At 37.1% G+C, this 25,146-nt stretch overlaps 1 protein-coding gene and 1 long non-coding RNA gene across 2 annotated transcripts; both read left to right on the forward strand.

The window, feature by feature from the left end:
• The first annotated feature begins 1,917 nt into the window (after nucleotides 1-1,917).
• On the forward strand, nucleotides 1,918-23,647 carry LOC140142881 (uncharacterized). Its single transcript, XR_011857599.1, has 2 exons — nucleotides 1,918-2,100; nucleotides 23,506-23,647. It is a non-coding gene; the product is annotated as an uncharacterized lncRNA (long non-coding RNA).
• Nucleotides 23,648-24,298: 651 nt separating this feature from the next.
• On the forward strand, nucleotides 24,299-24,715 carry LOC140142245 (uncharacterized). The gene has a single exon (XM_072164213.1). It carries the CDS (start codon nucleotides 24,299-24,301, stop codon nucleotides 24,713-24,715), a length of 417 nt encoding a protein of 138 aa, XP_072020314.1.
• Nucleotides 24,716-25,146: the final 431 nt, after the last annotated feature.

The raw sequence follows: 25,146 nt of genomic DNA on the forward strand, positions 1-25,146 counted from the left end.
AATCGATTGAGATACCAAGTACTAGAGATGACTTGAGAGTCCCAGTTATGTAATAGATGCGGTTGAATGATGGCCCGAATGGTGGGCGGGGCTATTTTCCATATTTGGATTCATGACGTAACTCATCGACTGGGTTGGTTTTGGTCACTGTTTATTATAATGAGGGTGCACTGCTGGGGGTAGCGACCCAATGTGTAAGGACCAACGCCTGACGGCGTTGATTATGGTGCTAAATATTCCGTTGGTCCTGTATGGACTATACGGGTATGCTCTCCCGGAAAGACCCCCTCCATTTTTTGGATTCTGCAGCTCCAAAAGACCCGTGACCAAAATAGAGCATAGGCATACATAAACACGGAAACTTGACAATTTCAGCTCTAAAAGACCTACATTGCTCGATCATTTCTGGTTTTTTTCAGGCGTTATTCAACCAGAGAGCCAAGAAAGACCCAATTTTGACTATTCGCAGCTCCAAAAGACCCCCTTATATATTTGTTGGCAGGTCCAAAACATCCCTTTCCGGCATACGCCGTCAGCTCCCCCGGAGCTCCCCGGGACCCACCACCTACTAAATTCTGAGGGAGCATACCTCAGGAGCATACCCACCAGAAATGTGCCCCCCCTCCCCGTGAAGTGGCGTCATGGGGGATCATGGGTGTAGCTAGGACTTTTTTAGGGGGTCAAAGGAGTCAAAGGGGCAACCCGCATTCAAGGGGGAAATCTTTAACGAAACAAAATAGGCTCAAAAGTACAAAAAGACCCTAGTAAAATTCTTCAGGGAGACCGCATCCAAGGGGGGCGGACTTCCCACAGGGGGTGGGGTATAGCTTTCCCCATTTCCTTATGTACGGCCAGGCGGCGGATGACATGATCGAGCCGGCAACTCGTGAAACCGCCCGCCCGTATGGCATTTTCCATATACTCGGTTAGTTTTGTGGGGTTCATTATCGAACCCCAACGGTTTTAGCTTGTATTTATATTATTTATCAACATAGGCCTATTTGTTTGTGATATTTCAAGCGTTTTAAAATTTCAAAATAATCCCATTCAATTACACGGTTGACGATGAAAATTTACTGAATTTAGGGACTGCATGTCATACACCACCTGTGTACGGCACTGGACGTGTGAGAAATTTGCTTAATTCCGCAATTTGGACATTTTAACAAATCCGCATTAATTTTATACATTTTAAATGGTAGTTAAAATAAAGTGAGCAGAAAAAGTGAACATATTAGATATTATAGGTGTTATGTGCGCCCCAAAATTATTCCATAATAATCATTAAAAGTTATATATTTTGTCATCAAACATTAATTTTCACTTGTTTTGATATTTATCTCCATTTGTTTGTGCATGGAATATTCTAGAAGGTTAATGATTAAAGTGATCAAGAAATTCATATATCTACCCAGCAAACACAGAAACGTTTTAAAACGTTTTAAATAAGTTATATTTTGGCTTTTGGTTTAAGTAAAAACGTTTTAATAACATTAAAATGTCGGGGTATATAAAGGTCATGATAACGTTTTAAAACGTTTTGTATGAAAACACACTACAACAATATTTTTAAATGTTTTCAAAAAATGTTTTTGTAAACTATTTAGGCAAACATTTTGGCCAAATATTGTGTCAATACTTCAATAACATTATGTTAAAATATTTGAACCCGGCAAACCCAGAAATGTTCTTAAAATGTTTTTTCAAAACCTTTTAATAACATTTAAATGTCGGGTTATATAAAGGTCATGAAAACGTTTTTAAAACGTTATTGAAAATATTTTGGGCAAACATTTTTCGCAAAATATTTTTTCAACCCCAAAATAACATTCTGTTTAGAATGTTTTGTCTTAAGTTTTCAAGAATGTTTTTGGAATGTTATTATAACGTTTTTATACCCTTTATATAACCCGACATTTAAACGTTTTCTGTAAAACATTTTTGTTTGCTGAGCAGTAGATTATCAAAGAATGGTTTTTAAGGTTATGAAAACGTTTTATACTCTTAATATATCCTTTATATAACCCGACATTTAAACGTTTTCTGACAACCTTTTATAACCTTTTGCGAATGATGTCGAAAACGTTTTGTGTTTGCTGGGTAGTAATGTGGAGAAAGTTCTAGCAACAATTAGATCATACTCTTATGATCATGATTACTTGATTACCACAGTAGTAAAGTGCTGGCACTGTGCCAAAAATCAGTGTACAGTGTCTGATTGGTTTGTGTTGAGGTAATGTGCTATTTTTAGAACTATGTGTACAGAGTAATTGATCTGATTGGCTTGTGGTGATTTCATGCACTATTTTGGGAATTGAGGTAATGATTACATATATGGGATGATTAAATGCTGCAATTTATGCAGATTATTCTAGAATAGGTAAAATTTAGATAAAAGCCTGGAGGTTGAATGATTGAGGCAGCAATCTTGAGGTGTAAGAGGAAACTCTGTGAAACTTATGTTAGCCAGTATTGGTACAAAGTTATACCATTGAAGTCTTCAAACTTCGGTTCGCGGTTCTTGTGTGTGCGTGTTGGAGAGAATTATTTACGCCAAAGGCGGCAGTGAAAGCCAATAGTATCTCCATCACCGAACTGTGATATTTTGCTGGACTAGCGTAGAGTGTTATCTGTCTGTCAAGTGGAGCAGAAAGCTTACTCAAGAGATCTCCGAGAGAGGAGCTTAAGGTCAACATAGAAGACCATTTGGAGAACACTAGCAGAGTAGCAAGGGTAGTGGAAGTATAGTCATCAGGACTTTGGACTGAGATTGTGGTAGATAGGATCGCGGACATTGCCGGATCTTGGATCAAGAATTGAGACCATCAACGGAATCTCATCAGAAAGCCATCCAATCAAGATCTCCAGGCTTAGCTAAGTAAGAAGTCTTTATCGTAATCTTACATAATTGTTGTAACATTGTATAAGGATTGACTGATAGCCATACTGTACTAATTAATAAATAATCAAAAGTGTTTTAAAAGGGCATTTCGTGATCCACAGCCTCATCCCCCCACTTTTCTCAAAAAAAGTTGAGATTTTTATATCACTGGAAACCTCTGGCTACATAATGTTTATGTACAAAATATTTCTTGCAGATTAATTCGTTTAGCAAAGATATCGTGAAATTTGAATTTCGTTCTGGTGCACCAGAACGAAATTACAACGCATTGTCTATGGAGCAGTGTAATACACATAATCATGCATAACTCGCGAACGCAAAATCGGAATCAACTGAAATTTTGGGAATAGGTTTTTTCGTGGATATCTAATGAAAAATGACATAAATCACGAAATACTCCTTTAAAGGCCCTTTCAGTGATTTCACAGGAATATTAAAAAAATGGAAATTTGTCAGAGTTGCTTAGAAATAAAGAATAAGTCTACAGAATTTCATTAAACCACTTTTTCCCTGAATACATCGACAAATTAGACAAAAAACAGAAGTTTTAGAAAGGTTTTCTACTTCATCTCAGATCGACTCGAGAAAATCGAGATTTTCGTACAGTGCGCCACCAATCGACTGGAAAAACTTCCTTGTCCAGTGTTTCTAACACGGGGGAAGTAGAGTCTAAATTGATTTAAAACAGAGTAACAGACGCTTAATTTTTGTAGTAGAAAACAAAATAAGCAATTAAACGCCACCGAGGCAAACTAACGGTCAATTCAAATATGAAAAACAGTTAAAATTGTGTATTTTGTTTAAAATAGTAGCTACTGATGTAATAAGTAGTAGAAACAATACGCAACGCGTGTTGGTATGGTGGAGAGTGAGCTTCTTTCGATCTCGAGTCGGACTTTTGTACTGTCAGTATCAAAAGTCCAGATTCATGTAAATGCTTTATTTTGTTTAAAATACACGGCTTTCGACCGAACCACTAGCAGGCTATGTTAGCACATCTATGCCAATTACAAAGGTACCAAAATCTGAATTTTGATGATTTTTACGATCGTCCGGATGAGCAATGGTCTATGCTTTAAGTAATAAACAGTGTGTTTGTGTGTTTGGTGTTGCTAGCACTACTTTCGGGCTCTGTTGCTATTAGTATACTATCCAGAGAGGTTGCGTTCGGGCTCTGTTGCTATTAGTATACTATCCAGAGCCTCGCGCTGACGCGCTCGATTGAACGTCTCGCGCTACGCGCTCGCTAAGTCCGTGAGGGCCACAGGCTGACGCGCTCGATTTAACGTCTCGCGCTACGCGCTCGGTTCATCGCGCTTCGCGCTCGCTAAGTCCGTGAGGGCCACAGACTGCGACTATGGTGTTGCGTGAACCCGAAGCAGGTGATTTTGGCCTGGGTCATTTTGGTGACCATAACATAGGCTAGTAGGCCTATACCCCGGGGTATATTAATACTTGGCTTTTGCAATAATATAGGCCTTCGTGCCAAAACTTTCTTTCCCTTCTCGGCCTGCCTAAAACTGAATACCGGCTGCCATAGGGGGACAATGTCAGTTGGTATGTAGATAGAGGGGTGGGTTGGCATGTCAAAGCGGAGAGGGCAAAGATTTGTTGGCATGATGGGGAAAGCGATTCACCACCCCAGATGGCGAGTTGCGATAATATAAACTGAAAAGCACGAGTATAGGCCTACAATTCCGCAGGTACATTTTAAAGGTAACATGGGAAAATGAAAGTTAAAGGTTATAGCCCGGGGTCATATAACACTACTAACATATTAGATTATGAAATAAGCATGATAAAAAAGGGGCTCACTGGGGGATTTCCAAATGGGCCTACCAAGTGAAATTTCTTACCCCTTCCCCGGCCTTCATAATCGCCTTTGTTGTCCCTGTTTGTTGTAATATAGGCCTAGTGTAGGCCTAATAGAAATGCTAACATAGCTTAGTATTAGTTGTTTAGCCAAACGCCGAGTATTAAAGACAAAATCTCATCTCGGGAAAAAATCAGACGAATCTGATTAGCTAAGCCTATAGGCCACCTACATTAAATCGGGCTTCAACTTTGTCAATTGGCCTACTGCTGTTAGGATCCTATGCCAAATATTACATTTCAAAAATACCTAATGACAATTTAAATGACTTATCCTTTACTTTTAGACATTATAAACAATTTTGATTTTTCACACTTTGCTGGGATCACTGGATAGGCCTTTAAATTGTCTAGATAGAATGTCTAAATGCGAGCGTAGGGCCTACGTTATATAGAGCGTGCCGGATAACGTGCAGGAATTTTTTAATATTTTGACTGCGTTTCTGTAGGCATAGGCCTACCCGTGACGTGATTCCAAAGCATTGTGCGTGTTATTTAAAAATCAGTCTTGTCCCATTTAATGTGCGCCAAATATCGCTTTCCCCCTTTGATCTGCCAAATTTTCTCAAATTCATTGCCCCCTCCCGTCTTGGCTTGTCCAAAATTTGGGTTTTTTTTCCTACTCCATGGCTCCGTATTGCCCCATACGCCGGAAGTTGAGCTTAAAAATACCTAAATTATATAAAACTCGGCAACTCGTTATAACGCAAGGGATTGTGGGTGACGCAGTCAAAATTGCTGTGTGTCAAAATTTGGATACCGTGGCGACGTGCAGAATTCTATGGAATATATTTGATTTTTTTACCTTGGGCAGCGACAATCATAGGTAAGACATAAATTATATTAATCTGCTTAAAATATTATATCACTGTATCAATTTTGGAGTTCCTAGTTGAAATGGATTAGAAAACAGAGGTAAAATAGTTACTAAAATCGGCAAATTTAAGCTTAACGAGCCTTACGAAATATGGTGGTATGGTGACGAGAAATGCATTTTTTTTTCAACATTGCTGTAGTATTGTTGTGGTAACCTTTTACCTATGGCTTAATAAAGTTTCAGTGAAATAATGTCGCTAATTAAAAATACAAAATATAGCTCAACATTGAAAATAGAAGCATTTTAACCAGTTCGTTTTTGATAGATGTGGAGCCATCAGGAACCACTTATTCCCATTTTACATATCAACATTATTTCTCTAATGCGTTAGCAACAAGTATCCAAAATTTTAACGAAATCCGTTGATAGTAAGCTTTCCAAAATGAAGTGAATTAAAAACATCAGTGATGTACCACCTTTTGGCTTCTACTTTTAAAAGCATGTAAGCTACGTTGATACAGATGCCACCGATAGAACGAGAAGATTTGCCCCTTCATTTTGTATACCACTTTGTCCATTTTTTTTCTCATTTCTTCACAAAATGCAAAAAAACGCAAAAACAAAATGCAATGGGTGTAGTACCCCCTTAATTAAAACGATTTGACCCAAACCAAATATGTTTGTAAAGTTTTAAAAACATTGTTAGGCTAATTTGCTGGAAAATACATTATTTATTGCATACATTTCACGGGACAATCATCTCTTAACTTCATACATCCATGCAATATACAGAGAAAGAAAAACACGAAGAGAACCTTTGACAACAAGAGAGTGTTAACAAGACACCTTTCAAGTGACTAAACTCCTTGAACAGCACAAAAAGGAGGGAGCAAAGATCTCCCATAAAGTACAAGTTAGGATTTACTAAATAAAAAGGCAGGTCAAAGATCATATTGGAAAGAATAGGATAAAAGTTGACATTTTTATAATGTAAAATATAGGGGGGTGCGCCTGAGAATTTGAACTCATGCACATTTTTCAAGAAATGTTTAAAAGTGTGTTCCCGCGATTAAGGGCTGGGGTATGAACGTTTGGACAGTATTTATTTTGGGACATTAGAGCACATCAGACATATCGAATTGCATTCTGAATACGAAGAATGTCCTTCTGATATCAAATAATTTTGATTTTTTGAAATTCGCAATGTAATACACATTTTATGGCAAATCATTAAAATTGATATTTTTTATATTTAACAGTACTTGAAGTAAACTTTATAAATCTGATGATTTATACTTAAAGTGTATGTAGGTGGGATGAAAAGCCGACGATCAATTGAAACTTTTGACCCTTCGTATTGAAGATATGGATTTTTTTCCCAAAACACCAAAAAAAATTAGGTCTTTTGGGAAAAAATCCATATCTTCAATATGAAAGGTCAAAATTTTCAATTGACCGTCGGCTTTTCCTCCCTGCTACATACACTTTAAAATATATCATTAGATTTATATAATTTACTTCGAGGACTGTTATATATCAAAAATTTGAAAAATATCAAATTTTTATAATTTGTCATAAAATTTGTATTATATTGTGATTTTCAAAAATGAAAATTATTTGATATCAGAAAGACATGCTTCGTATTCAGAATGCAATTCGATAGGTCTGAGGTGCTCTCATGTCCCACAAAAAATACTGTCGAAACGCAATAAACGCTCATTTTAGATCCCTTAAGCTCTCCCCTGGTTTTTCGAAGTCCCCATTATATCAAGGATGATCATTGTGGCGAAAGCAAACATCATTCAAGAGCAACATTAGAAAGTACGTCAATTATGGATCAAAGACTGTGGCATCGTCGAGTATACAATGTCTCTTTTGTTTTCTTTTTATACGGGCCCGTTACTCTCTTTTGAGCGGGCCGTAAAAGAGCAATAGAGAAAAGAGACCTTATAATGGACCTGTCGCCTAATACTCGTTTTTCGCACTTTTCGGATATTAACTAGATTATTTTACATAATATTGTTTATCTGTCAGGCCATACTAAATTATTATGTTTTGTGTTGTTCTAGAAGTAATAATATCACAACTTTTAATTGGGGCTAAAAATATTGTTTGATTGGCGTAACATAAAACAAAATTAGGGTAGGTCGGTCGGGATTTTTTTTTTTTTTTTTACTTTACTTTTTAAGCTGTAAATTTCGTTTGACAAAGGCTTTAGAACTTTTTTCTTCTTTTTTTTAAATTTATTTATTTAAATTTATTTTTTCAAACTATTTCTTTTTTAGGCCTTAGCTCACTTTTACGCTTTGTGTCTGATTTGACTTGACATGGCTCGACCAATCAGTGTCTCAATTGACTTAAGCGAACAAGTAACACTAAACTTGACTTGAACTGATGTGATTCGATAGCCGATTAATTTGACTTGACTAATGACATGATACTCGTTACAACACTATATGATGGTCTTCAAACGTCGTTTTCAATTTTCTAAATTGATTGTATAACTTGCTTTCGTTTGAACCAGAAATGAGGGTAAATGGTTCAAGATAATCATATAGGTCTATTTACATTTAGCAATAGTTCTCCATCAGTTCTTTCGTATATATACCCAGAACACCAATGGGCTATTTTGATATGCATAGGCCTATACCCTAGATTTATTCACTCCTCACTAAATTCATTTCTTATACTAATGTAAGAGGGTTGTTCATGATTCCTGCAGTGTTCTATAACTTTCGCTCTGAATACTAAGGTTGAGGAATATCCTTACACAACACATCCTGCTGTAAAGGTGCTCTTACATAGCTTTATTCCAAGACACGTGATATCACAACCGGCTATCACGGGTGCCTCTATTGGGCTATTCCATCTAAAATCCACACACCCCATGTGGATAATTTCGGAATTCCAACCAATATCATTAGTTTTGGGCATTCCAGATCAACCGTTTTTCATCTGAAATAGTGCGGCAAGGGTGCGGAAGACTTTGGAATTCTAACCATAATGAACAGTTTGAGTCATTCCAGATCCAACCATTCAACCAAAATCAATTTTAGCTATCTCGAATCCAACCATTTGCTATTCTTATTTCATCTTGAGTAGAAAAAAAATCTTAACTTAATCAATGAGTTGTGAATGCAAGAGGTAAAAAAGGTGTGGAAGATTTTGGAATTCCAACCAAATGAATCATCAATTTGAAGAATTGATTTCTTATGTTTGTTACGGAGCCTCTGAAGTGACATGGTTTTTTTTTTTTTAAATTATTCCGAAATAATGAAATTATCCCGGGATACGATCTCGAGATAATAAAATTATCCCGAGATAATAAAATTATCCCGGGATAAGATCTCGAGATAAGATCTCGAGATAATAAAATTATCCCGGGATAAAATTATCCCGAGATCTTTTTCTACCACGAGCTGTGTCATATACAGCAATGTAGTGCAATTTTACCACGCAAACAACGTACGCTTTTCATTGCCTGCACTACCAATCTCTGTACTCTACGCGATTCATTTACGCCTACTTATAACTTATAATTTTATTATTTCGGGATATAACCCCCCCCTCCTCCAAAAAAAATATATACCGTATTCTCACAAGTTGCTTATATTTTAAGATATAACTTATTATGTGACCATCCAGCACAACTGAGCCCTGAAGTCGCCAATCACCATTTTTGAGATATTCAACCAAAATATTCTGCTTGGAATTAGCTTTAAAATGATGTATATCATGTCTATAGTACTTGACATTTAAGTAGTGAAAAATCAATAAAACAGTCAATAAATCCTTTGTTTCCTATTGTTTATTGTTAAGTTCAATGGAGCATATCTCAATAGTGGCACTGGCGACATCCGGGCTCAGTTGTGGTGGATGGTCACATATTGTCATTAAGAGATTATGGTCTATATTGAATTGCCAGCATGACTGAAAAATAAACTTTACTGTGATTAAGTCTTAATGTATCACAGTCATTCAATTGCTGAGTCCAATGACATACAGTTCAAGTTTTGAACGAGCAGTATGACATGCTTCTGGTATTCTAGGGTTATACAATATTGAGTGTCATCGGCATAAACATGGAAACTAAGTCTGTATGATATTACCAACAGGAGATGTGTATAAAATAAAACTCAACGGGCCCGGTACAAAGCCCTGAGGAACCCCAGTGTCCAGTTTATGCATACGAGAGTAAACACCGTCTATTTGAACTTGGTATACTCGACTCTCTAAATAGGATCTTATCCACTGGAGAGCCTTGCCAGAAATCCCAAAACTGCTTTCAAATGTTGCAATATTACAAAACATGATCAATGATCGAATGTGTACAGCATTCAATTGGCCTATATCACTTTGCACTTTAAGAAGAGCAGTTTCGGTGCTCCTATTGAAACCATAAGCGGATTGATGCACCTAAAAAGATTGTTCTGACACAAGTACTCCTTGAGCTGATTGCTGTCAACTTTTTCAATTAATTTATTTTGGACATAAAACTGATGTTAAACACGGTTCGATAATTGGAAAATTCGTTAGAGTCAACTAACACTTATCCTGTTCAGAAACTTGACAAAATTGGTCTAAACTACGTCTACATTAATATCAACATGACCACTATTTTCACTACCATGAGTGTCCTCATCAAGACTGACGGATTTTGAGAACCTTGTTCCTGAAAAGGTGACACCACTTTTTTTTGTTTTTTGTTTTTTGTTCAACAGATTGTTCACCTTCTGGAAAACTCCCTTAACATTACTAGCATTTAGCTTTACCTTATAGTACTCTGTTTTTGCAGTCTCAATAAGTTGGTTAACAAGGGTTTTCTGATTAACATACATCTTTTTGTGGCGCCCTCTACGGAGGCGCCACAATATAGGCATGATTTTGAGATATTTTGAGAAAAGCTTCTAATTTCACTCTTGCTAGATTGACTTCGCAATTGTTTTGCTAAAATTATGCCCAGCTCAGAAATAAAACCACAATTTGCTTGGATTTTATTTTATTGTTGTTTTCTGATATGCACGGGATAAAATGGTGAGTGTATATTCTTTGTTTAAAATACAAAATTAGGATTTATAAAAACACCAAATAAATCCTGACCTTTGTATGCGTTCAACCAGTTTATCGTGTGCCTTAGAACCCGATAGACGGTGACATTTGACCATACACTAGGATCCACAACATGCTCATCTATCATGGGAACAGTTCTTAAACCCTAATACATTTGTACATTCATCCTTGGAAAATATGGGTACACAAACTCATACTCTGCAACTTGAGGTCAAATGTTGCACTATGATTATGTAATTGAGGTTATTGGACTATGCCATTGGGATGAGACTCTTGTCAATTAACGAGGCCTCTTAAACTGATGGCTTTTGTTTGCTAATTACCATAGAATCTATATAAACGGTTATTCATTGGATTAAGTAAATAACTAAATCCTGTTATCTACCCAGCAATGTTTGCTTATCTTAATAATTGTAATGTACAAGACAGAAAAGGCAAACAGACAGAAATTTATAGTTTTAAATTAGAGAGTTGACAGGAAGTTGTAAGAGTTAAATTGTTATGGATATGATTGGTGTAAGCGCGAAAATGTTGAATGTCAGATCAAAGTCATCCGAGGTGAATTAAGTAATGTCAATCACAAATTGTTACAGGTCATTTGAGGTGGACTAAGTTTGTATTTGGATCATCTTCTACTCTTCCCTAGAAAAATCATTATAATACCAAATCTACACACCGTGGATTTCACCATATCACGTCCAAGTTCACATTGGGCGCCACATTCCTTTTTTAAAGGAATTTTTATTGTCTTTTGGAGAATGACTCTTTCGCCACCTTATTTTATATTTTCTCCGCAAACGCCTTTGATCATTTATGGAGTTATTGTACTAGGGATATCTCGGCCTTATAGTGCAAGATTTACTTTCTTCAGGAGCATGACTGTCTAAAACAGATAACATCTTACTATTGAATTGATCTATAAGGGAACAAACCAAAAGATCGATGCCGTCCTTTAAACGTAACTGGTGTCGTTTCTCAGCCGACCCCCCCCCTCCCTGCCAGAAACGTAATAATAAAATTTTGAAAATTTTGACATAATAATAATAATGACACATTTTTTCAGACCGATGTTTTTGTACAACAAACGTAATCGAGTATTTTTGCCCTCCCTAAACGAAACCAGTTACGTGTATAGGACGTCATCGATCTTTTGGTTTGTTCCCTAAGCGTATCCACAGAAATATAAAGATTGATACGTTCAAGTTCTTAAGCAACATCATTGCTATACAAATAATGATTAATGGCTTTAGAATTACGAACAGTAACAGTGTTCTTTGCCAACTTGAAGTTCATGGGACAATGAACTGTGTAATGATAATAGGTTGCGCCAGACAAAAGATCGTCTTGAACCCAATAGGGTCTGACAATGTTGTCATCGAGTCTAGAAATTACTAGATCCGAAATAGGACCATGGGAGTAGGTGGGGTGGTAACATGCTGATGTAAACCATTAGTATAATGACTAGTTAAAAAGGGTTTGACCTCTTGTTTGGATGGCATATAAACATGTATGTTAAAGTCATTTCTGGGCATTAAGGCAACTTCACTATTTTCAAAACTCTTTGAGAAATGTTGACTGAAGAAAACCATTCTGTTTTGAGGAGGGTCTATAGATCACTATGTATTGGACACCATTTGTTAGGTCAGCAACACTTGCATATTCAAAGGTAGTTATATCATAATCAAGATTTACAATTTGAACATTCATTGACTGTTTGTGAATAAAGGCGATACCGCCATGTTCACTAATTTCTCGCGGAAAATTCAAGAATTTCGACATTATGTGGGGAATGTAAAAGTATACGATTTTTATAATAGGGGGTGCAACAACCCCTTTCGTAGTCCATGTCATACAATGTTACCCCAGGTATCGCTGCAGATGGGTAAATAAAGTTCAAAGTTCAGGCATTTCCATAAAAGTATTTCTACAGATTTCGCAACTTGATTATTATTAACCCTATAGTAGTTAATTCATTTTAGTATACCTTTAAATATACGAGTCCAATTTTAATATTTAATGATTGCGTTTCTGGCTAGGAGGGAGGAGGTCAGCCGAGAAACGAAACTAGATTAGTTTATATCATCAGTTAATTGATAGATTGGTCATTTATCAATGAACTAATAAATAATGTAATAATTATATTTATATAGAATGTCAATCAGTTAATAAGAAATATTAACAAATAATAGTCTGATCAATCATTCAATCGATCGATCGCTCGGTTGATGATTAATCATGTTGTGATAGACCGCTTCAATGACCAATTAAGTGCGAATTGAAACAAAATATTTGGTTAACTGATTTAAATTATATGATTGAGCTGTACTGTTTATGATTAGTAAGTGATCAAGTGATCAATCGGTACATGTTTTATCTTATTTTATTTCAGACATATTTAAAGAGGGTAGCCAAGATCAGTGATCCAGCACTGCTTTACACAAGGGCCCTCTGTTATTGATGATGATGATTGATTAATGTTTGCTTGATAAATTGCTTTATATTTTATTGGTGGTATTTTCAGTTTGATAAAATTTCAATATTTTCAACTTGATTATCCTTTTAACCAAACATATTAACATGTTTGAAGTTGATACTCGACCTGTCCACCGGAGCAAAAATAAATGAAAAATGAGGAAAAGGGTGAAAATTATAAAATAAGAAGAGAACAAGCATAAAAATGACAGAGAAGAAGAGGGAAAATAGGAAAAGAAACAAGAAGGAGTAAAACTTAAAGGGAACTTAGATGGGGCCTTTAATTTTGATGAAGCCTCATATTGTTACAGTGTCCATTTTGGGGTCACAATTGACCCCAAGGGCCAATGTGATACAAGCAATAGCATTGGCATATGTACACTTCTTGTAGGTCACTTTTGGGTAAAACGTTAACTAAGTGGCACCCTTCGTTTTCGTGCAATCCCAGAAAGTTTTATACAAAGGATTATACAAAGATTTAGAAAATATATGGTTTGCCCTTACCACCAGTTTGTAGTTATTAGTGAAGGTCAGCTAACATTTGAGCTGTACGCGGGTCAAAACATACCATTTCCTCCGATTTTGATGACATTTGTCTCAATATTTTGTCTTGAAATAGCAATCCCAGAAAATAATAGTTTGCACATTCCTGGGACATTTTGTTATGTACGAAACACCGTAAAAAAAGGTCACAACAAACAGGACTGCAGATCGGTATTTATCTGTTTCACTCTGTTACCTGGTAACGAAACATCTTAGGCATTGCAAACTATTCCTTATTGAAGTTTTTAATGTTCACTGTATTGAGAACATAGACGATGGATGACAGGGGGCAAGTTGATGTTAAACAACCCGAAGACAGATGAGTCGGCATGGTTCACCTCATGCTTTGCAAGGAATAACACCGATGTTAACATCAATATCGATAATAGTAGGACCCTAATCACTTACCCTTAAATGAAGTTTCAGTTTCAGTTTCAGTTTATTTATTTACCATATCAAAGCAATGAATATATATATAATACATAATGGTAGGATGACCAAAAAAGAGCAAAGCTCGAGGAGACTTTGGCCACCCTGAAAAGTAATAACAAACAGTGCAAAGACAAAGACACCATTTATGTGTAGACAAAGACATGACCTACAGGTGGGACAGACATTTGCTACATGTTGGCAACAAAGGCAAATCCATGAGTAAACCACACTCCCAGACAGTTGGTCAGGTCCATAAGGATGAACGAAACAAGCGAGCAAAAAAGGAAAAGCATGAGCAGCATAACATGAGAGCGAATGACACGAAAAGGACAGAGATGTCTGGAAGTTCGGACTACAGATAGATAACACTGTTAAATAACTTGAATAATAATCAGAGCATAAAATAATCACCAATTAATGATAATTAGATAGTAAATTCACTTTATACATTAGTTTAAATTTTTAACTGATAAGAGAATTACGAGTACAAGTCTCAATAGCATTCCATAGAATGGGACCCTGTCTTCTGATCGTATTTCTGGCAAGATCAGAGACAAAATTATGAGGGCGAAACAATTCAGAAGACCTAACACTGGTACCATAATTATGAATTCTATTGACAGTAACAAAATAATCGGACAAAATTTACAGGCAGTAAATTATTCGTAAATTTATACATAAACACAGCTTTAGATAAGTTATGAATATCATACACAGTAAGAGTATTCAGTCTGGCAAATAAAGGTGTCGAATGTTCAAGAAAATGAGAATTCGTACAGAGACGCACAATACGCTTTTGTTTGCGATGAACTAAATCTAAATTGCAATTATTACGGTCGGCCCAAATTAAACTACAATACTGAATATGTGGGAGAACTAAGGTATTATATAATGAAAACAAAATGTTTACGTGTAAAACGTGCTTTAGTCTGAAGAGTATGCCAGAATACTTTGAAACAATATTTGCAACTTGGACATTGTGATCTTTCCAAGTTAAACACTCATCCAAAATTAAACCAAGGAATTTTGTACTTGAAACGCGAGAAATAATGTGATTATCAATGGTGATATGAAAATCTGGATAATTGTCGCGACCTTGGTGTATAATACTTAACATGAGTGTTATTCTCAATACTGTGCACAGAAAGGGTTCTTATGCTATCCATAACTTAATAAACTGAGACGCTACTTGGATGCAGAGAACTCAAAAGAAACTTATATACTCGTTTGTCACATCATAGTCCAGAATTGAACATTGAACAGTATCTTTTACGGACTCCTGCATGTACAAGGAACTTAATATATTTCAATGAATCAAACACCACTGCTGTCACTGAAAGTAAAAGGTCGATTACAACACATGTAATGTTTCAACTATATGGTTGCCGATCCGACAGAGGGTGACTTTCAAACTCATGATCTTATTAAACACGGACCTGAACGGCAAAGCCCGGTTACATTTCGAACCTCAAAGCCATAATCAACCAACTCGGACTCACAATACTTACTCCAGTAATTTGGCGCAAAATCTAATAGTTTACAACCAGCTTCCTCGTATTATGCAAATTTCACACACAACACCGCATCATGTCGGTTTTCAAAACACACATTTTTATGAAGCCTTAAATGGGCTCAAATCCTTTTCACATGGCCATTTTACCGTTTCCGTGTCGTGGACATTTTCCCAACGGAATTTTAAACTATGTTTTAACTGGCAGTGATTGTATAATTACCTACTAATATATTTGTCATTTATTTTACCTTGTCTGAAAAGCAGTTGCATAATAGAGCCTACTAGGTTTTAGCTTGTGTTTATTTGATAATTATGTTAAAGGATTTTTTTTTCTATGGAGCGAGGAATGGCCACATGTTCTATACTCTAACCAATAATTATATACTCATCATCCTGTAAGCCAACTAAGCACACATATTCACAAACACCTTCCACTTCCATGGTTCTTTTACTCCTTCGTTATTGCGCGAACGTTTGAATGAAAATTATTCGTTTCTGAATATATGAACATTTTACAAATGTCCCCCCCCCCTATTTTTGAGACAACATGCGTTACCTTTAATTGTACGTCTCATTTTACTTAACCCCTGGCCCTATAGGCCTATATTAACCAAACGCAAAATGATGCGGTGATTAATGGTTCGTGATTAAAGTTTAACCTATTAGTAAAATTACTTCAATTCATATGTTAGCTGTAAATTAAAAACCAATTTATCATCATTCCTCTTGCTTAAACTATAATAAAAATGTAGTACTTTAATTGCAATCTAAATAAGACATTCGTACTCGTACTACATGAATGTAAGGCTGTCATGCACATGTATATAGTTTGAACTTTATAGAAGGCCTATCGCGCCTATGATCATCATAATTAAAAACAAAAGCAAAATGGGAAAAGGTTGGATAGGAGCTGATATGTTTACTATCAAGACTTGATAAATGAAGAAAATAAACTGTCAAACTGATTTCCAGCTTCTATTCTTGATTAATCTAACGGTAAATACATGATTATGTCCGAATCATATAGAAATAGAGAAGTCTGTGGTTAGAAAACGTCTTCAAATGTTGTCCAAGTAAGTAATCAAACAAAATTCTACAGATTGTACGTAAGGAAATTCTATATCAATATTTTGCTAAACATCAACAACTATCGATTCTACTAGATTCCCCAAACCATATATTCTGTGTTAATATTGGAAACAGTAGAAAAGGAGACATGGAAATGTGCATTGTTCTTTTACATTCAGTAACTATCTGAACTGATAATAGAGAGGCTTTCCGAATCTTTCAGACAAAATAAACACTTCTGTTACTGCATTTTTCAAATGAATATTAAGTTACCATTACACATAAACATATTATAAAAATGTTATTCCTTACACGATCAGGCTGGAAATATTCACCATGGACGTTAACGTTCGCCCCTCTCTCAATACACCTTCTGACGTCGTCTTCATTTCCTCCTTTTGCAGCGTCTAGCAAATCCCTGTCCTCCTGTCTCATCCTTACAGTCGCCGATCAACAAGCACACACACACACACACAACTATAGAAAAATACAAAGAAAATATTCAATAGAATTATAATGGTGTCATAATCAGAAAAACTACATTTTAAATTTACGTTTTGTTGGGTAAATGTTTTACGATTTAGGCTAGTATGCGTTTCTTCCTATGGGTTATAATTGAATATACCGGTGTAGTCATACTGCGCAAGTTTCACACCCAGTGCCATTATACGTGGGTACCTTTAAAAGTTTGGATGATATAATTAAGAATTTGATGCAGCAGGAGATTATATCTAATTAATTTTAATTTTAGGTTGTATTTAAGATCTCTATATTAAAAATAAATTTTGGATTTATAAAGCGCCTTTCTCCAGATCTTAGAGGACTCAAAGCGCTGTAATTTCGCTGCGATGGTGAATCATCACAATCAGATCGCATCAACTAGACCAGTTGCGAATCCGCATTTAGATTGTAACATCCACCAATTATCTGAGCAGCTCTCCAAATTCCATTAGGCGAAGGAAGTTTTTGATAACCAAACAACTAATCACCGATTTTTGCGATAGAGGAGGAAACCGGAGATCCCGGAGAAAACATGTGAGAGCGAGCCCCATTATATTATCATTTTTTATTCCAAGAACTACTATACCACTATGATAAAGTCTTTTTTAAAGAGACCAGTGGAATGCTAGACATATTATGTGCAATCCAAAGTATTTACAAAAAATCGTTTTCGACATTCGCAAAAGGTTATAAAAAGTTGTCAGAAAACGTTAAAAAGTTGGGTTATGTACAGGGTATATAGAGGGTATAAAATGTTTTCATAACATTAAAAAATATTAATTTGATGACCTACTGCAAATATTTTAACATAATGTTATTTAACTGTTGACAAAATATTTGTTAAATAATGTTTGCAAAAAATAGTTTACAATAATATTTTGAAAACATTTTAAAAATATTTTAACCATATTTTGGGTCAATTTATTTTTAATAGATGCACAATCTAATCCTGCACATGATGACAACCCATTGAATCCAATGTGACCTCCAGAAGTAAAGTTACAAGCATTTTATTAGACGAAGGTTATGGATAAAACACAAGATATTGATGGGATTAAAAGAACTTAAACTAAAGGAATTAAAGAAAAATAAAATAAAAGAACTGAAAAATAAAATAACAGTTGAGAAGAAAAAAATGAAATAAAAACGTACTGCTTTAAATAAAGCTTGACTGACGAAACTGTGTTGTCTCTTTGGAATCTTTTCGCCTTGTATAGGCCAGTTTGTCACCTTTAAAACTGGACCTTCGTCCAAAAGGTCTTGTATAGGCCAATTTGTCACTTTTAAAACTGGACCTTCGTCCTGGAGAAAAACCTGCAAGAACGAGCATGAATCGACAACCACATTCTCATGAGGCAAGGGGGGATTGAACCGGAGTCGCAGTGGTGAGAACCCGGGGGTGAGCAGTGAGTGAGAAGACCACTACACACACTAATCCGTCCTCCCAAAAGTAATGGGTAACTAGTAAAGTGTTCTTGTCGTCTGTACAGTAAGCTCTGGAAGTTAATTATGCTTTTTGCTTTTATGTTTGATGTATCCTGTCAAACGTGACCAGAGACGCTGTTCAGCAGACCTCTTATACAGCAATGTGAACAGCAGGGCAGTGGGATTATACTGCAGGAGACAAGACGACTTAGATACATCCTGGGTTTATGTGGTACAGTGAGACTCGCCTGATGACTAGTTCTGAGACACTCAAAAATAGAGATGAGTATATTATCCTGCTGTCCAGCAGAACAAATGATATCTGCAAAAGGTAGTAGTTTTACTGATACCTCAACAACTTGTCCAGTAAGCTACAAAGTAGTTTCACCGAAGATACTAAAAAATAAATAGTAGTTAGTATCTTTGGTTTCACCAAGAATTAGTACAGAGGGTACTGAGTATATATACATAAATTATCTCACAGTAAAACTGCTGGTGATAAAATATATGTGACGTGTCATGTCAAAAGGAGACACTTTTGGGCAGGATCGTAAATAGAGAAATAGCCAAAAATCTGCTGGTGGGTGATTTTTTCACAATTCGGGTTTGTTGCGAATTTGTGATGTTATTAATGTTAAAAATATTGTCTGATAGTTTCAGACCGGAATATAACTGGCATCTTGTATTTTTTGAGACATTTTTCAAGTTAATTCCTACTCTCAACATTGTCAATAAAATGTTTAAAGGCCGATATCTCAATTTCCAATTTTATAATACCACAACTTCCGAACTCAATATCTTCGCTTAGGAATGTCCGATTTCATTGGGGAAAACGGCGTTGTAGAGGAAAATATCTCTACATTTAAGATATGTAAAAACCTCAAAATTCATGACCTGCCCAAAAGTGTCTCCTTTTGACATGACACGTCACATAATGTGAGTGGACGCGGCGAATCAGCCGTAAACTCGGCAAATTGTATTCTGAGTTAAAGTGTAAAATGTATGTGAAGGTCGTATTCATAGGTGTATCAATTCGTTGCGACAAGTATCTTATCAAACGAAGTTTAAATCAATCAATAATACTACTGCTGAAGAGGATAATAAGCTTCTACCTATTTCTATAGAATAGTTCTTGTCTTTGTTTGCTTTGGCTAAATCCTGTTCAAGTGGTGGATAACAAAGCATTGTATATATTTTGTCTAGGTATGTATAATCAACAATGAACAATGAGAGGATATTTCTGAACCTCGTTGACTTGGGGATGATTTGAAATGACCGCCAATTATGACTGTTGGATATTTATTACCAGAAATGTAGAACAAGAGATACATGTAGACCCGATAAAAAATACAATTTTGTGGAAGGAACAGAGTTCAACAAATCATAACCCCGCTTTTGGATATCGTTTGAAGTCAAATGATATACCATTTTAAAACTTATGGTATATATTTTCTAAACACGAAATAAAACAAAATTGACTGGGGCCGACTTTACGGCTGATTCGCCGCGTCCAGTCACATATGATGTCCTACAATTACACATTCATAAGGTCTCTTAGAAGATGAGCCCCATTGTGTTAGGGGATCAGCTCACAGTGAAACAGCACGTGATGAATTATATGATGTCCTACATCTGTACATTTACACATCCATAAGGTCAACTAGAAGAAGAACCGCATTGTGTTAGGGGATTTCAACCCAAAACTAGGAACGGACCACAATTCGTGGGCACCTGCGATAGGCAAATACCGTCTGGGCAAAATCAACAACAGAGGTGAGAAGCTCATGGACTTTTATACACAGTCATTTAATATTCCCTGCATAAATAGTATGGAAGAGCAAGATGGACATCGACAGTGGTCAGTATAGAAACCAAGTTGATTTCATCATCACTTAACAACTTGACAACATAAAACCTTCCAGAATTGCACATATTTCTCAGCGGAAAAGAGACTTTTAATTTGGTACTGACAAAGGTCAATGTAGCTCAAAACCAAGCAAACCGCCTGAAGACAAACAACATAATGATGTAAGCAGATTCAAAAACATTTCCATATAACAGTGCCAGAGTTCAGAGCTAAGATTGGAGGAGTCTGTGAATACCTTCTCCAACTTGCAGAGGCTAACGTCGAAGAGTTGGGGTTCTTCCGTTTCAGTGATTTTTTGAGATCAAAGAAAAGACTCTGGGTAATAAGAGAGCTCGCCGAATAAAAGGGCTCCCAAAGAATATTAGCGAGGCCTTTCATGAAAGAAGGAATGCCCGAATTACCATGACGAACAACTTATCAACACGAGGGTGAGACTCGAAAATGGAATGAAAGCAATGGAGGATTTTCATGCAAAAAAAACAACAACAACAGACATGAACTCTTTAAGAAGGTAAAAAGCTAGCAGGGGAAAACGACCAAATGCAAGCGGCAGATATGAACAAAGCCGGTTCTTTCATGAAAGAAGGAATGGCCGAATCACCATGACGAGCAACTCCTCAACACGAGGGTGAGACATGAACTCTTTAAGGAGGTAAAAAGCCAGCAGGGAAAGATACCAAATGCAAGGGGCAGCTATGAACAAAGACGGTGTCGCAGATGTGATGAAGTACCGGGAGGAATATTTCAGTAAGTATATAAACACTGATTTCCAATGAGATGATTTTTTTTCTACACCATTCTAGACCCTGTAATTACCGACACTCAAAGGGAATATTTTATGAGGTGGGGGAAGCCATTAAGATCATTACAAACAAAGAAGCATTGTGTTTGGGACAAACTGGGCATTGAAACCTTGGAAGATTAGATTAGAAGCATCATCACACCAGTATTCAAGATGAGGTACAAGGTTGAACCAGCCGACTACTGTCCATCCCAGGGAAAGTGTCCTGCAGAATGGTCCTGAATAGAATCCAAGAGACCATATATGACAACGCACTTGACAGAAGATCAATGTGGTTTTCGTAGTGTGAGAGGTACCACAAACACAGTGTTTGTTGTATGGCATGTTATTGAGGCAAATATGTATACTGATCCAATGAAATCTTAAGGCCGCCATTTGACACCATCTTGCGAGAAGCACTATGGATGTGTACGTGATCCATCGAGCAGACAATATTATGTTTAAAGTCTTCGTAAGCATGCACAAGCAAACCGAATGCTCAGCTATGCTTAATGGCAAGATCATCGAATGGTTTGGAGTAGTAGTTGTTGTGAGATAAGGATGACTCCCTTCACCAAGCCTATCCAACATATACTTCGAATTTGTGATGAAAGATATCCAGAACCTAGGTAACCGAATCCAGATGAACGAAATAAACATAAACAACATACCATATGCTGGTGATACAACCCTCATGGCCTTGTATTCGAAAAGTGACAGATGTCTACCAATGCGTTGATGAAAGCCTGCAATATACATGGGGGATAAAAATGAACCCTACAAAATGCAAGACCATGTCATAGAGGCCCACGAGATAACACACTCGACAACATTTCAATTGACAAAGTGAAATACTTTGTTTTTCTGAGAAGTAGAGTGCCCAAAGTTGATGAGGATGCCATACAACATAACAGGTGTGTATTTGGGAACTAAAACGCACTATCCGGTCAAGAATCTCAAGGATACTCAAAGGGAGGATTTACAGAGCCCGTTTTCTCCCTATTGCATACGGAGCCAGTTCTTGGATAATGCGTATTGAGATGAGAATGTCTTTGGTCCATACTTGGTATGTGACTAATGGATAATAATTCGGAATGAGGAGATCAGGTATAGGCTTAATGTAACAAAGAACATAACTGAAGACACGTGCACGCACCAACATTAACGGCCAAAATTTGGATAAAATCTCTAGCAAATACATGCTTCCGACATTGGAATGGTGAAGTTGGAAAAATACCATCGAGTTCAAGATTATAGGTAAATTCGGATTGAGAGAGAGGAACGAACGCGGAGATAGGCTGGAAGAACACGTTTTCCAGCAGATACACGCAGACTGTGGATCTGGATGGGTCATGATGGCAAGGTGAGACATCAAATAGATTTCACCCTCATAAGACGCAGATGGCGATGGCATCATGCCCAAGTGCAGACTGCACATAATGAAACTGAACGTCAATGCCAACATGAAGGAGCACTACCAGTCAGGCATGATGTGGATAATGTGCCGAAACAATACACTGTCTCTGTGAGGAACAGGTTCCAGATAGTGCTGAGAGAAGCGAGTGAGGAACAGACACCAAACGAATTAATTGTATGAAGGAATGAAAGAAGCTGTGTTATCTGCAGCAAAGGAAACCATCCCAAAGAGAAAGAGAAGGAAACAACTGTGGATATCCCGGAGGTCACTGAACCAGGAAGAGACAGGAAGCTAAAGGAGAAGGGATAACGTTGAGTGGCGACAACCTCACAAAGAAGTGGAGAAATCTGTAAGATCAGATTAGTGAGATTTATGGAAAAGGTGCGAAAAGATGGAGAGAACGGGATCAAACTAAAAGAGAGTATTTGCATTGGTAAAGGAACTCACGCAAAAGTCTTCAGTTAAGTTTGATCCGATGTCATCAATGATTCATATGGCACAATGCTCACTGAATGCACCAATATCAAGATGAGATGTACTGAATACTGCTACCAGCTTTATGATCAAAAGACAAGGCAACTCCTAGAAACAAACGAAACATGGAAACGGAAGTTGAGCTACCACCCTTGAAGGGTGAAGTTAGGCAAGCAATCAACCACATCAGAAACGGGAAATCACCAGGTGTTGATGAGATTCCTGCAGAGCTATGGAAGGCATCTAGAGAGGAAGGAATAAACATCATTTGGAAATTTGATTGATAAAGGTTCTTTTTCAGATCCAATTTAAACGATACTACTCACACAGAAATATTTCAATTCCTATCAGGAATCTTGTTCACTCTGGTACTGGTGTTTCTAGATGTTTTTAGCACCGGCAACACTTCTGTCTGGTTTTGATGACGTCACCAAACTTTCTTGTTGCCGAGTATTTATGACCTGGTCATAAATTTTGTCCAGTCGGTAGGCCCCCTCGTCTTTATTCATAGTGTATATTCCTCTACTCCTGATCCAGATTGCTTCCTTTAGCCAGCGTGTAGTTTTGTCAGATTCTTGATCAATAACCTGAGCCTCATCCCACCCAATTATGTGGTTTTGGTTGGCAACATGTTCGGCAATGGCAGATTTATGAATTTCTGAAGCGGATGCTTTTCGTTGTGACCGGGTGAACCTTTTGGCGCTTACTTTTTCGCTTTCTGACTTGTGTTCTGTTAGTCTTGTCTCAAACAGGCGACCTGTTTCCCCGATGTAAGTTTTGGGGCAGTTCTGACAGGGTATCTCGTAGATCACTTCTGCTGATTGTAGTGGGTCGCGCTTGTCTTTCGGGTGGACTAACATGTTACGTATAGTGCGGTGGGGTTTCATACTGGTGGAAAAGCCATGTTTTTTAAAAACTCTGGACTCCAATTGTTGGTACAACCAGCCACCACGTGCTCAACTCTAAACGGTTGGCTGAGGACTTAGGTGAAATAACTATCAGAGAGGATGAGTGCCTCATTTCACACGACGTGGTGTCCTTATTCACCAATACCCCCATTGAGTTGACGTTAGATATTACCCGCCGCAAGCTAGAACAAGATCCTAACCTCGGCCAAAGGACATTGCTTACTGTCAATGATCTCATGGAGTTGGTGAACTTCATTTTGACCACAACGTACTTCACGTCGAAAGGAATAATCTACAAACAGAAGAAAGGCATGGCGATGGGTAGTCCACTTAGCCCGATAGCAGTAGACCTTTTCATGGAGTGGCTTGAGGAAGAAGCGATTACCACAGCCCCGCTCAACTGCAAACCGTCTCTTTGGAAGAGATACGTCGACGATGTGCTAGAGATCATCAAACGTGGCGAGGCAGATAATTTGACGCAACATCTCAACCAAGTGGACCCAACGGGGAGCATCAAGTTTACTTATGAGGAAGAGTCCAATAGTAGCTTGCCTTTCTTAGATACGTTAATCATCAAGAAGCCTGACGGTACCACGAAACTTTGTATATATTTATCGCAAACCAACTCATACCGATCAATACTTGCAATTTAATTCTCACCACCCTCTACATCAGAAGCTAGGCGTTGTAAGAACTCTGCTTGATAGAAAGGACACAATGGTAACTGAGACGGAAGACCGGAAAAATGAGGAGTTAAAATCAACTAACCAGCAGCCTCATTAGCCACGCCGACAAAGTGCTTTTGAAAAAACAACCGGAAGATACCAAAGACGCTGAAACTGAGATTGCCCAGGAACAAGCAGGAATTACAGCTAAAAGGGGCACTAGAGACCATATTGTTAATATCAGCAACGTTATTAAATCTGATCAGCAAACTTTATCAACACCAGGAGTCGGCCGTCAGAACTAGCAGAGTTTATACTCTGCAGATAAGAAGGTTCCAGCCTTTCCCCTTAGCTTTTCGAAATCTATGATGAAAGAATAATGCGAGATGCACTGGGAGAATTCCAAGAAGGAGTGAAGA

The sequence above is a fragment of the Amphiura filiformis genome, chromosome 20, assembly GCF_039555335.1.
Source record: "Amphiura filiformis chromosome 20, Afil_fr2py, whole genome shotgun sequence".
NCBI lineage: Eukaryota > Metazoa > Echinodermata > Ophiuroidea > Amphilepidida > Amphiuridae > Amphiura > Amphiura filiformis.